This window comes from Neofelis nebulosa, chromosome 4, assembly GCF_028018385.1.
Source record: "Neofelis nebulosa isolate mNeoNeb1 chromosome 4, mNeoNeb1.pri, whole genome shotgun sequence".
NCBI lineage: Eukaryota > Metazoa > Chordata > Mammalia > Carnivora > Felidae > Neofelis > Neofelis nebulosa.
Window position 1 is genome coordinate 168047442 of NC_080785.1, and position 12201 is coordinate 168059642.

The 12201-nt window shown below is 47.6% G+C and overlaps 1 protein-coding gene and 1 long non-coding RNA gene across 2 annotated transcripts in view; both read right to left on the reverse strand.

Moving 5' to 3' along the window:
• LOC131510828 (uncharacterized) overlaps positions 1-842 on the reverse strand; it is a 31644-nt gene extending 30802 nt beyond the window's left edge. Inside the window, exon 1 of the long non-coding RNA XR_009261210.1 lies at positions 715-842. This is a non-coding gene — a long non-coding RNA (uncharacterized LOC131510828). The remainder of the gene's footprint in view (positions 1-714) is intronic.
• Positions 843-9914: 9072 nt separating this feature from the next.
• Positions 9915-12201, reverse strand: part of LOC131510832 (zinc finger protein 709-like) — a 30834-nt gene continuing 28547 nt past the window's right edge. The window contains 1 exon segment of the mRNA XM_058728413.1: positions 9915-12182. Coding sequence (XP_058584396.1) covers positions 10532-11527 — 996 coding nt within the window. The 5' untranslated portion in view covers positions 11528-12182 and the 3' untranslated portion in view covers positions 9915-10531.

A 12201-nucleotide genomic window follows, 5' to 3' on the forward strand; every position in this document is an offset into this window, starting at 1 on the left:
AAAAGCCACCCCCCCCTCCCCGTCCCCCTGCAAGGCCCCTGCCTCTAGTGCAACAGTCCCCTCCCCCTCAATACAGGACTCTCCTTACTCAGTTGGGAATCTTCATTTGACACTGGTTTAACCAACTGTCCACCACCGCCCGTTTCCTACCCAAACTTTACCCAGGCCACTGTCCTCCCCACAGGCCCCTGAACTGCGGGTGGCCCACACTCTGACCATCCACTCAGCTGAGGAACAAGGCCCTGGGGACATGAGCCGATGAGGCCTTCCTCCACCGCAGTGGCCGGATCCTGACACTGGGCTTTCCTGCCCATCCCCCTCTTAAAGAACAGCCACGCCCCGGTTCTGTTTCACTGGAGACACTGGAGGATCTCTGAGACTGGACATTGTCCCTGTTGGAGTTTTTTGTATTGAAGTGTCCTCAGACAAGCTGGGATTTGCATTTCTCTCTTAGGTCCATCATGAGTTCCCCAGATTTACCGCCCCACGGGTGGTGGTCCCGGCCTTCTTCCACCAGCCAGGGACTCAGCTGGTAACACGGAAACCAGCACGTGAGAAGGGGACAGGACACCAGAACCCCACTCCGCGGACGAGGGCTGAAACTCGGGTCCGGTCACCGCGGTCCGGGAGACGTGGGCCCGCGGCCACTTCCGGACGGTTCCGGCCAGTTGGAACGAGCGCCCCCCCACCCCGTCTCAATCCCGCCGGACTCACCCTCTGGCGGCTCCGCTCCGGGCTCTCCAGGCGTCCTCCACTCGGCACTGCGGCCCCAGGCGGGTGCCAGCCCCGCGCAGAGGAGCCCGAGCCCGCGGGGAACGCGGATTCACGTCCACGAGGTGGGATCGCGCCCGCCCCCGGGCCTGATTGGACGGTTCCCGGGATATAATTGCGGCCCCCGCGCCGTGATAGGACAGTTTGCGGCCCTTCACGGTCTGATTGGAGGGTAACCCTGACACGGCCCCTGGGGCCCCAGATTGGACAGCTCCCCCAGGCCCCGCCTCCTGCCCCCTGAGGGTCCGGCTCGCGATACACCTGTGCCGGATCTGTGAGCCCCAGGTGGGCTCCCAGCAGAATACACTCTTGGCCCGTTGACCCGTCTGCACCCTCCTTCTGTCCCGAGAATCTGACTCACTTTCTCCGCGGAGCCTCCCTTGTCCGGCGCCAGATCAGGAAGAGACAGAACAGAAGGGCCCGGCGACCCTTGAGTCCGCGGTGGACACAGGGTGGCGGTGCACGTATCCCCTGTATTTAAGAACAGCTCAATGACCGGTGATGTCACCAAACAGAAGATAAGGTCTTCCTGGGTTTTGACCTGACCCTTTGACACCGCGAGGCCCCACTCTCCATCCCCGCCCCACTTCTCTGGTCTCAGGTCAACCAAACGTGCCCTGTGTCCTCAGCCCCCACGAGACGTGGGATCCCGCGATCCCAGCAGGACACAGCCACAGGTGTGCATGGCTAGGGGAATGTAAACTAGGGCACCTGATGTGGATAAAATCTTGATTGTTTCTCAAGAAGTTAACCACGGAATTATAATGTGACCCATGTATTGAGTCCTACCCAAATCAAAACAGATTCCCGGATGTGTGCACAGAATGCCAGGTGCAAAACTATTCAGGACCCACAAGAGGGAAACGTCCCAAGTGTCCCCCAGTGCGTGGATGGATGAACAGGGTGCAGCGTATACACAGGACGGACGGTGATTCAGCCCCAGAAAGGAATGAGGCACGGACACATCATGCACGTGAACCAATAGTGAAAATGTTATATACCACGTGGAAGACACCAGCCACACCAGGCCACATGGTGTGAGTCCGCTTCCATTAAATAGAGTGGGCAAATCCATTGCGACATTAAGCATTTCAACAGTGCCCAGGAAGCATGATTTCCTGGCTATTGTGGCCTTTAAATTTGTTTTGAAAATTGAGATATAAGTCACATACCGTAGTGCTCACACTTTTAAGAGTAAAATTCAGGTGTTGTTTTTATTTGGTGTGTTGTCAGTGCACCATCTGAAGAAGGAAATGGAGCCTTTTACATTCCACTTTCACAGGGACTGATTACAAACAGGATCTGCTGTGACCTTCCTTGCAGAACACAATGCACACCTGAGTATTGCAACACATCACACCTGTGGCTGTGCCCAGCTGGGGGTCCTGATAACACACATCCCTAGACATTGTTTAACGCGATAGGCCATGAAGGAGTTTCTGGTTTAAGTGATGATCTTTGATTCTTATGCAAATACACATCTGTACATCCATACCTTCATCATTATGCTTCCGACATACAAGTTCTTTTTTTTTTTTAATTTTTTTTCATCATTTTTAAATTTATTTTTGGGACAGAGAGAGACAGAACATGAACGGGGGAGGGGCAGAGAGAGAGGGAGACACAGAATCGGAAACAGGCTCCAGGCTCCGAGCCATCAGCCCAGAGCCTGACGCGGGGCTCGAACTCACAGACCTCGAGATCGTGACCTGGCTGAAGTCAGACGCTTAACCGACTGCGCCACCCAGGCGCCCCTGGACATACAAGTTCTTGATGACTGTTCAGTTTGGGGTAAGTCCCTGTACCTCATTTTATAAAAATTCATGTCTCTGAACAATTGTTCCTATGTATAAAATTTTGAAGTGGGATTTGTGAAGTTCCAAGAAAAACTTGGTATAATGCTGATGGAATTCTATTAAAATGATTCAACTATTTGTTAAGTATTGACACGTGGGAAGATTTCCTTGAACCTCTTTCTCAGCCCACCTACAAGCCAGGAAATTCTGATGGCTCTAACTTCAAATACTATCTGGGCTTCAACCTCCACATCATAGCCATTCTACCAACCCAGTGTGATCCACCACCTTGGTTGAAATCACCATCCTACTGTCTGTTGTCATGGTAACAGAAGGATACTCTGCGGGTGCCTGATCAACTCATCTTGAGAAATCACCATCCTAAGGGACCTGAATGTGAGACAGGAAACCATCAAAACACTAGAGGAGAAAGCAGGAAAAGACCTCTCTGACCTCAGTCGCAGCAATTTCTTACTTGACACATCCCCAAAGGCAAGGGAATTAAAAGCAAAAATGAACTATTGGGACCTCGTGAAGATAAAAAGCTTCTGCACAGCAAAGGAAACAATCAACAAAACTAAAAGGCAACCAACGGAATGGGAAAAGATATTGCAAATGACATATCGGACAAAGGGCTAGTATCCAAAATCTATAAAGAGCTCACCAAACTCCACACCCGAAAAACAAATAATCCAGTGAAGAAATGGGCAGAAAATATGAATAGACACTTCTCTAAAGAAGACATCAAGATTGCCAACAGGCACATGAAATGATGCTCAACATCGCTCCTCATGAGGGAAATACAAATCAAAACCACACTCAGATATCACCTCACGCCAGTCAGAGTGGCCAAAATGAACAAATCAGGAGACTATAGATGCTGGAGAGGATGTGGAGAAACGGGAACCCTCTTGCACTGTTGGTGGGAATGCAGACTGGTGCAGCCGCTCTGGAAAACAGTGTGGAGGTTCCTCAAAAAATTAAAAATAGACCTACCCTATGACCCAGCAGTAGCACTACTAGGAATTTACCCAAGGGATACAGGAGTACTGATGCATAGGGGCACTTGTACCCCAATGTTTATAGCAGCACTCTCAACAATAGCCAAATTGTGGAAAAAGCCTAAATGTCCATCAACTGATGAATGGATAAAGAAATTATGGTTTATATACACAATGGAGTACCACGTGGCAATGAGAAAGAATGAAATAGGGCCCTTTGTAGCAACGTGGATGGAACTGGAGAGTGTGATGCTAAGTGAAATAAGCCATACAGAGAAAGATACCATATGGTTTCACTCTTATGTGGATCCTGAGAAACTTAACAGAAACCCATGGGGGAGAGGAAAGAAAAAAAAAAGAGGTTAGAGTGGGAGAGAGCCAAAGCATAAGAGACTCTTCAAAACTGAGAACAAACTGAGGGTTGATGGGGGGTGGGAGGGAGGGGGGGGTGGGAGGGAGGGGAGGGTGGGTGATGGGTATTGAGGAGGGCACCTTTTGGGATGAGCACTGGGTGTTGTATGGAAACCAATTTGACAATAAATTTCATATATTGAAAAATAAAATTAAATTAAAAAAAACAGAACAAACTGAGGGTTGATGGGGGGGTGGGAGGGAGGGGAGGGTAGGTGATGGGCATTGAAGAGGGCATCTTTTGGGATGAGCACTGAGTGTTGTATGGAAACCAATTTGACAATAAATTTCATATATTAAAAAAAAAAGATCCATCCTACTGTCTGTTGTCATGGTAACAGAAGGATCCTCTGCGGGTGCCTGATCAACTCACCCACCACCAAAGTCCGTCTTCTTGACTGACCAGCACATGCAACCCACCCCATCCTCTCCTCTCACATCTGCTGTTCCTCCTCTCCCCTCACTCTGCTGGGGGCACAGTGGCCTCTGGTGTCCTTCAGATATCCGAGGTCCCCTCCCTCCTTCAGAATGCATTCGTCTCCTGGGGCTGCCATAACACAGCATGAGACAGACATCTGTGGTGTCACAACTGAGGCTGATGGAAGCCTGAGATCAAGATGTCTTGCAAGGTTGGTTCCTTCTGGAGGCTCTGAAGGACAAACTGTCCCAGGCCTCCCTCCCAGCTTCTGGGGGTTGCCCACAACCCTTTGCATTCCTTGAGGGGGTAGATACATCATGCCAATCCCTGCTTCTGTCTCACATGGTCAAGCCCTGTCTTCAGTGCAGGCCTCTGTGTCCAAATCTCCCAGTTTTATAAGGACACCCATCATTGGGTCAAGACCTACCCTGATCCAGTGTGGCCTCATCTTCCTTACATGTGCAAACACCTTATTTTTCTTTCTTTTTTTTTTTTTTTTTAAATCTTTTCATGTTTTTATTCATTTTTGAAAGACAGAGCACAAGCAGGGGTGGGGCAGAGAGGGGGGGGTGGAACACAGAATCTGAAGCCGGCCCCAGGCTCTGAGCTGTCAGCACAGAGCCCGATGTGGGGCTTGAACCCACGAACCGTGAGCCAAAGTCGGACGCCAAACCAACTGAGCCACCCAGGTGCCCCTGAACTACTTATTTCTAGAGAAGGTTGTATTCTGAGGTTCCACGTGGACATGAAATTTGGGGTGTAAAATACTGAACCCAGAGTGTGTGTGTGTTTGTACTGCATATACCTTGTCGTGAATTTATCAACTTCCAGTGTTACCTGAAATTATTATTTTACTCTTTCACCTTCCTATTCCCACCAACATCCTAAATATATATCCCTGATATTTTAATTAAATAGAGCTTTGTATAGCAACAAAATGACACCCTGTTTACTTTTCACTGGTGAGACTTATATATAAAAATATTTTATCTATTTACATTTATGGGTTGTCAAATCAGCCTTGCAGTTTTTCATTTAAGACAATTCTTGTCCATATTCTCATACATGCTTAGTCATAGTACCAGCTACATATGACCTCATGGATTTTCTCCTTATGAATCAATTTTTAAAATTCTTATCTATTAAGACTTTTGTGATTAACATGATTGTAGTACATTAATAAGACTAAGATAATGACTTTGTCGGTGCCCTGAGCCAAAGACCACCAGGACCACACCTGTAGTCAGAGAGGATCATCCTGGATTAGCGCATCAAATGACCACAACTCATGAAGGAGGGTAGAGGTGTCAGTGTGAGGGGCACACTGTGACATGAGTCACGTGAGGACGTGTTCTGACATGTCACATTCAGACATGTGATGGATGATGTGTGTGGGATGTTCTCCTTTACTCTAGACCGGGTGCTGTCTAATCCAGATACCATCAGGAGGTACGTGTAAATTTATCATTGAAAAATTATCATAGTTCTTATCTGTTTTTATTTTTTGAAAATGTTTATCTATTGGTGCACCTGGGTGGTTCAGTTGGTTAAGCATCCCACTTTGGCTCAGGTTATGAACTCATGGGTCTTGAGTTTGAGCCCCACATGGGGCTGGCTCTCTGTTGTCAGCATGGAGCCTGCTTCCAATTCTCTGTCACCCTCTCTCTCTCTGCCACTCCCTTGCTTGCCCTCTCTCAAAAATAATTAATAAATTAAAAAATATTTCGAGAGAGAAAAAGAGAGAGCAGGGGAGGGGCAGAGAGAGAGGAAGAGAGAGAATCCCAAGCAGGCTCCACGCTATCAGCAGAGAGCCCACCGTGGGGCTCAATCTCATGAACCATGAAATCACGTCCTCAGCCAAAAGCAAGACCCGGATGCTGAACTGACTGAACCACCCAGGTGCCCACACAGTTCTTATCTAGAAAAAAGAATGCAGTGCAGCTCAAACTATGAATAAAGAGGCAGCCAGCACATCAGCAAGAAACAGGGAATATTTGGTGAGTTTTATGGACTGGACTCTATTTTCAAGCCTTTTACAGACATGACCATAACATGGTCTTCATGTGCCTCGACACATCACAGACAAGGAAGTGCCTCGTCCGAGGACAGGTGGGTGAATGGTTTCTGCTCAGCGAGAGAATGTCACAGCCCAGTACTGAGTGCCGGGCCGGCTTCCGTGTCTGAGGCTATGACTGCCATTGTCGCTGTGTGAACACTTGACCTGCTGCTTACTCATATCCGGCAGTGTGTTCCTTCCATAAAGGAACTCCACCAACATATATAAATCCAGTTTCCCCTGAGCAAAATCTGTAAGATAGATATTTTTTATCTCCTTGTCTGAGTTGCCTGAGGCCTACAAATGCAGGTGATTTTCCAGAGGACACAAGAGGAAAGGAAGCACTCAGGATGGTCACTGAAACTGAGCCTTCTTTCCCAGATTCTATACTGTCCAGTAATAAATAATGAGCCTCCCTCATGCCCCACACCGTCGGCCCAGAGCACACAGTGATGTTCCATGCCGATCCAGGCACTGCAGACACTTGCCCACATGGCCTTGTGCTCATGGCCGCCCACCCTCTTGCTCTGCTCGCTCGCCCCCGTGGTGCTCCCCAGTGTCACCCCCTCTTTACATGCACTGACTGTCCTAGGATGTGATCATAATACACGATTATCCTGGGCCTTTCTGTGCACCTGGGTTGGTCACACGAACTGGCTAGCCACTAAAGGCACACAGAACACGTGCAGAGTCACAGCCTACAGACATCAATGGGCATCCCAGCAAAACTTCTCAGTCAGAATCTGAAGGCACTACAAAGAATAGAACTCCAGCTTCAGAAGGAAAACTGCCACTGGGTATGCAGAAGGGCTAACAACTTATAAGCCAGTTTGACAATGTATGTCATGGGTCTGCTAAGAAAAAGAGCGTTCCATGGAATATGTCCAGCTTGAACTCTTTTCCACCGGTGATGAAACAGAAGCGTGGTTCTGATCCACAGCTTCCATGCTGTTCTAGTTCAGTGCAGCTATATCTGAGCCTTATTAGTGTGTGGTATCCATGTGACCAGTGGTCGTATCGATTGGTGAACTGAGGACAGCAGAGAGGAAGGCCCATTCTGACAGTGGTTGGAATGACTAGACATAAGCATTCCTCTCTGCAAACACTGTACAGATATCTTGATTTTCCATTTAAACTACCACATTCCTGAACATTCCCTTTACCATTTCCTTCCCCCAGCCCCAGTGGGACTGCTCACCTCACACATCATCTCAGACATGAAGCCCAACTCCACCCGAAATACAACCAGACTCCCACCACACCCAGGACCAGGGCATCATCCCTGGAGGCCATGTGACACAGAGATAGAAACTGATCTGTGTCCAATGGGGGCGGACCAACAGAAGCATGAGTGGTCTGCAGGAAAAGGGAAAGGCCTGGCCCATTTTTCCTCCACTGGAAATAAGGAAACACCTCTGAGTGAAGCATTACCAATCAATTACCCATCCTTCATGGGAAGAAACATCCTTTTCAGCACAATTTCTAGCAGGGAGGAAGTACAGGTTTCCATTCTGGTGTCGATTTTCAAGTAAACATCTAAGAGCTATTTTGGACAACAAACATTGGAAAGATGCCTTTCCAGATATTAGCAGTGTCCCCAAGGCAGTTATGCCCGGAGCTCCATATAAGGACTCATTCCCACCACCACTAGACTCACCTCATCAGCAACACTGTTTCTTCTAGTCGTTCACAGACAAGTAGGGAAGATGCGTGTGTCTGGCTCCTCCTCCCATATTTTTGAGCAGGACAGTCACAGCCCAGCTGATGACAGACCATCACAGCTCTGCCGTTGAGAGGTGGTCATAGACCAGCCAATGAGAAGGCACCATCTTCAAACCCCCAGTTTGTCCCAACGGACTTTTTCTTTACCACAACCCCTCCCAACTCTCCCCATTTCCTGTAAAAGAGCATCCTCTCCTTCCTTCTCTGAACTTGCCCATGGATCGGCCATTTCTTGCCTGTCCTGATTTGCAATCCTTGCTATTCCCAATAAACTCGTTTTTGCTTGTAAAATAATAGACACTTAAAATTAACCTCACTTTGGGGTCAGAAACCGCACCTGTTAGAAGTGTGCTTTCAGTCCTACTCCTGTGCGGACTCAGACTCTTCCTACCTGGACCTGCGCAGGCCTTTGGATCATGGCCTTTTGAAACCAGCCAGTTTGCAGGAAACTGTGGTTTTTAGGAGTTTTAGGAGATCCCAGTCATCGGATGCCTTGAGGAAAGAGACCACATTCGGATCCAGACAAACCTCCTCAGGACTGCGGATCGCCGACACGTCTCCTTTTGATTGGTGGCATTTTACACGTCACTCCTCTGAACAATGAAGACTTTTCATAGTTTACTGATAGGTCTTTTAAATAGGATGGAAGTGGTAAATATTCGCTTGGGTGTGCTATCGGAAATCTTTTTTGTTTTTTAAATAACAGTGTATCATTTTTTAAAACTATCTTGACAGCCACTATGGGGATCGAACCCACAACTCTAAGTGCAAGAGTTGCCCACTCCACTGACTGAGCCAGCCAGCCTGCAAGACCTTTTTTTTTTTTTTTTTCAACATTTTTTATTTATTTTTGGGACAGAGAGAGACAGAGCATGAACGGGGGAGGGGCAGAGAGAGAGGGAGACACAGAATCAGAAACAGGCTCCAGGCTCCGAGCCATCAGCCCAGAGCCTGACGCGGGGCTCGAACTCACGGACCGCGAGATCGTGACCTGGCTGAAGTCGGACGCCTAACCGACTGCGCCACCCAGGCGCCCCTGCAAGACCTTTTTTAAAAGGTACTACGGGAGCAATGCTTTCCCTTTCACATCCAGCCCAGTAGTATGAGTTACAAACTGCCACTCGGCCATATGCCTTAGCCACGGGCAAAACCAAAAACATTTAGCCCGATAGTTGATATGCACTTGGGGTACCTCAGGACTCTGGAATATTATGGAAACAATGAGGTGTTTTTATATCCAATGGGGATAAAACTGAAGAGGTTCCTATGTCCAAAAATTATCAGATGCTATATTTTGGCCAGCTGATCTGGCTGATATTAGGGGTACTAGGCACCCCAGGTATTATGTCCTGGGGGCCAGAGGAAAGTACCTCATAAGGATTTCCACCACAATCACTGCTCATGGAAACAAACGGGCAAACCTGAGTCATGGTCCAAAGGGATGTCCTTCAAAGTCACAACTTGACACAAAATTGACTGACACCAAAAATTAGTCCCAAAAAAGAAACAATATTGGAAGTTTACCAATTGTCCATTCAATAAAAAGAGAGAACTCGGGGCACCTGGGTGACTCAGGCAGTTAAACATCTGACTCTTGACTTCCACTCAGGTCATGATCTTGCAATTCGTGGGATCAAGCCCTGCATCGGGTTGCATGTGGACAGTGTGGAGCCTGCTTGGAATTCTCTCTGCCCCTCCCCCACTCTCTCAAAACAAATAAACAACAAAAAAAAGAGAACTGATGTGAAAATATATCCTTTAATAATAAGGATTGAATAGAAGAGTTGGTACTGACTCAGGAAATTCCAGTATCTGCAACAGAGAACAGAACTTTCAACAATAGAAGTCTACATGTTGTGATCATATACTAGAAACATTCTGCAAGGTGAAATTAAAGAAATCTTTTTCTATAATTATATAAAGTTGTACACACATTGCCACACACACACTCTCTCTCTTCTCACTCTTGGGTCTGAGATATATACTATTGGAAAGGAGACATGTTGTGCATAACAGTGTGATTACTTGAAATCTGAGACAACAACATCTATGTTGTACAGATGCAGAGGAGAAAGAAGGCCACTTAAAACCAGTAGCATTCATATCAGTGACATGAACTAGGAATTCATACATTTGGGATCCCCATTAAGGAAGAGGCACTTTGAAAGACAAAGTCATATTCATAACAATGAAAAGATTTCTGTCCTGCCGGAATTTTTGTGAACAAAATACATCAAGTTCTATACCTGATGTTTTTCCAAAATCTTGTTTGTTCAGGATCATCTCCAGTGTGTTGGCTCACATTCCCAATAAAATTTTAAGGGAGAATAAATGCTTTCCCACAGTGTGTCTGTGCTCACAGATTCCTGGGATACCTGAAGGCTTTTCCATGGTGCTGAAGTTCATAGGGTTTCACGTCACTGTGCTTGCCCGTGTGTGTGTCCTTGAAGGGAAGAGAGACAAACGAAGGCTTTCCCACAGAGCAGACATTTACGAAGTTTCCCCAGTGTGTGTTCTCACATGTACCTGCTGATGTGTGTGATCCCAGGAGGCCACGCTGCTTATTCAGTTTCACTGCACTGTGCGTGTTCGAGTGACGTTTGAAATGTTCACGCTTCTGGAAAGTTTGTCCACACTCCTTAAAATCATGGTGTCTCTCCCCAGTGTGTGTCCACGTGTGTGTTTCCAGGTGTGATGGACACTTGAGGGCCCTCCCACACTGCGGACATTCATAGGGTCACTTTCTAGTGTGTGTCCTAATGTGCACTCGCAGGTTCTCAGAGGAGGTGAAGGCTTTCTCGCAGTGCTGACATTTATAGGGCCTCTCCCCAGTGTGTGTCCGCACATGTATTTGTAGGTCTCTGTGATACCTGAAGGCTTTCCCACACTCCTCGCATTCATAGGGTTTCACTACATTGTGAGTGGTCATGTGACGTTGAAAAGGTCGATGCTTCCGGAAGGTTTCCCCACACTCCTTACATTCCAAGTGTCCATCCCCCGAGTGTCTTCTCGCAGTATGTAGTACAAGGGTATGGTGTCGAATGAAGGCTTTTCCACAGTGCTGACATTTATAGGGTCTCTCCCCAGTGTGTGTCCTCACATGAGCTTGCAGACTTGAGTTGTACCTGAAGGTTTTCCCACACTCCTGACATTCATAGGGTCTCTCCCCCGTGTGTGTCCGCATATGTTCTCGCAGATTTCCAAGATATCTGAAGGCTTTCCCACATTGCTGACATTCAAAGGGTCTTTCCCCCGTGTGTGTTCTCATATGGATTCGCAGATCTGTCTGATCCCGGAAGGCTCTGCCACACTGCTTACATTCACAGGGTTTCACCATACTGTGCATGGTCATGTGCCGATTAAAATGTCCACAATTCCAAAAAGATTTCCCACATTCCTTACATTTATAGGGTCTGTCCCCTGTGTGTGTTCTCACATGTCTTACAAGGGAACTGCGACCAGAGAAGGCTTTCCCACAGTGCTGACATTCATAGGACTTCTCCCCAGTGTGTGTTTTCTTATGTGTCCGCAAGCTTGACTTATACCTGAAGACTTTCCCACACACGTCACATGCATGGACTCTCTTTCCACAGTCACCTCGCACATGACCCTGAAAGGAAGACGTGCGAGTGAAAGCTTTTCCACATTTCTTGCACTCTAGAGATTTTTTACTACTGAGCCTCTTCGATGTCTTAGATACTCTCCCAGTGTCCTGACTTTCATCGGGTTCCTCTATAAGGTCTGTGTCCGTGTGAGTGCTGAGGCTCACGACGCAGCTGCAGGCTAGCCCACACTCCTCACCGGGACTAGGTTTGAGTCCTGGGTGAGATCCTCTTGGCTTCCCAAGGAAGGAACCATCTGCGAAGGCTTCTCTACGCTTAGCATGTTGACAGGATTTGCCTCTAGTAGGATAACCCTCATGCACAGTAAGACTTGTAATCGGGTTCAGGGTTTCTCCACATGGATCTCCTTCAATACGTTCACAGACACTCTCCACCAAAGGACTTCTGTTCAAAATAGGAAGGC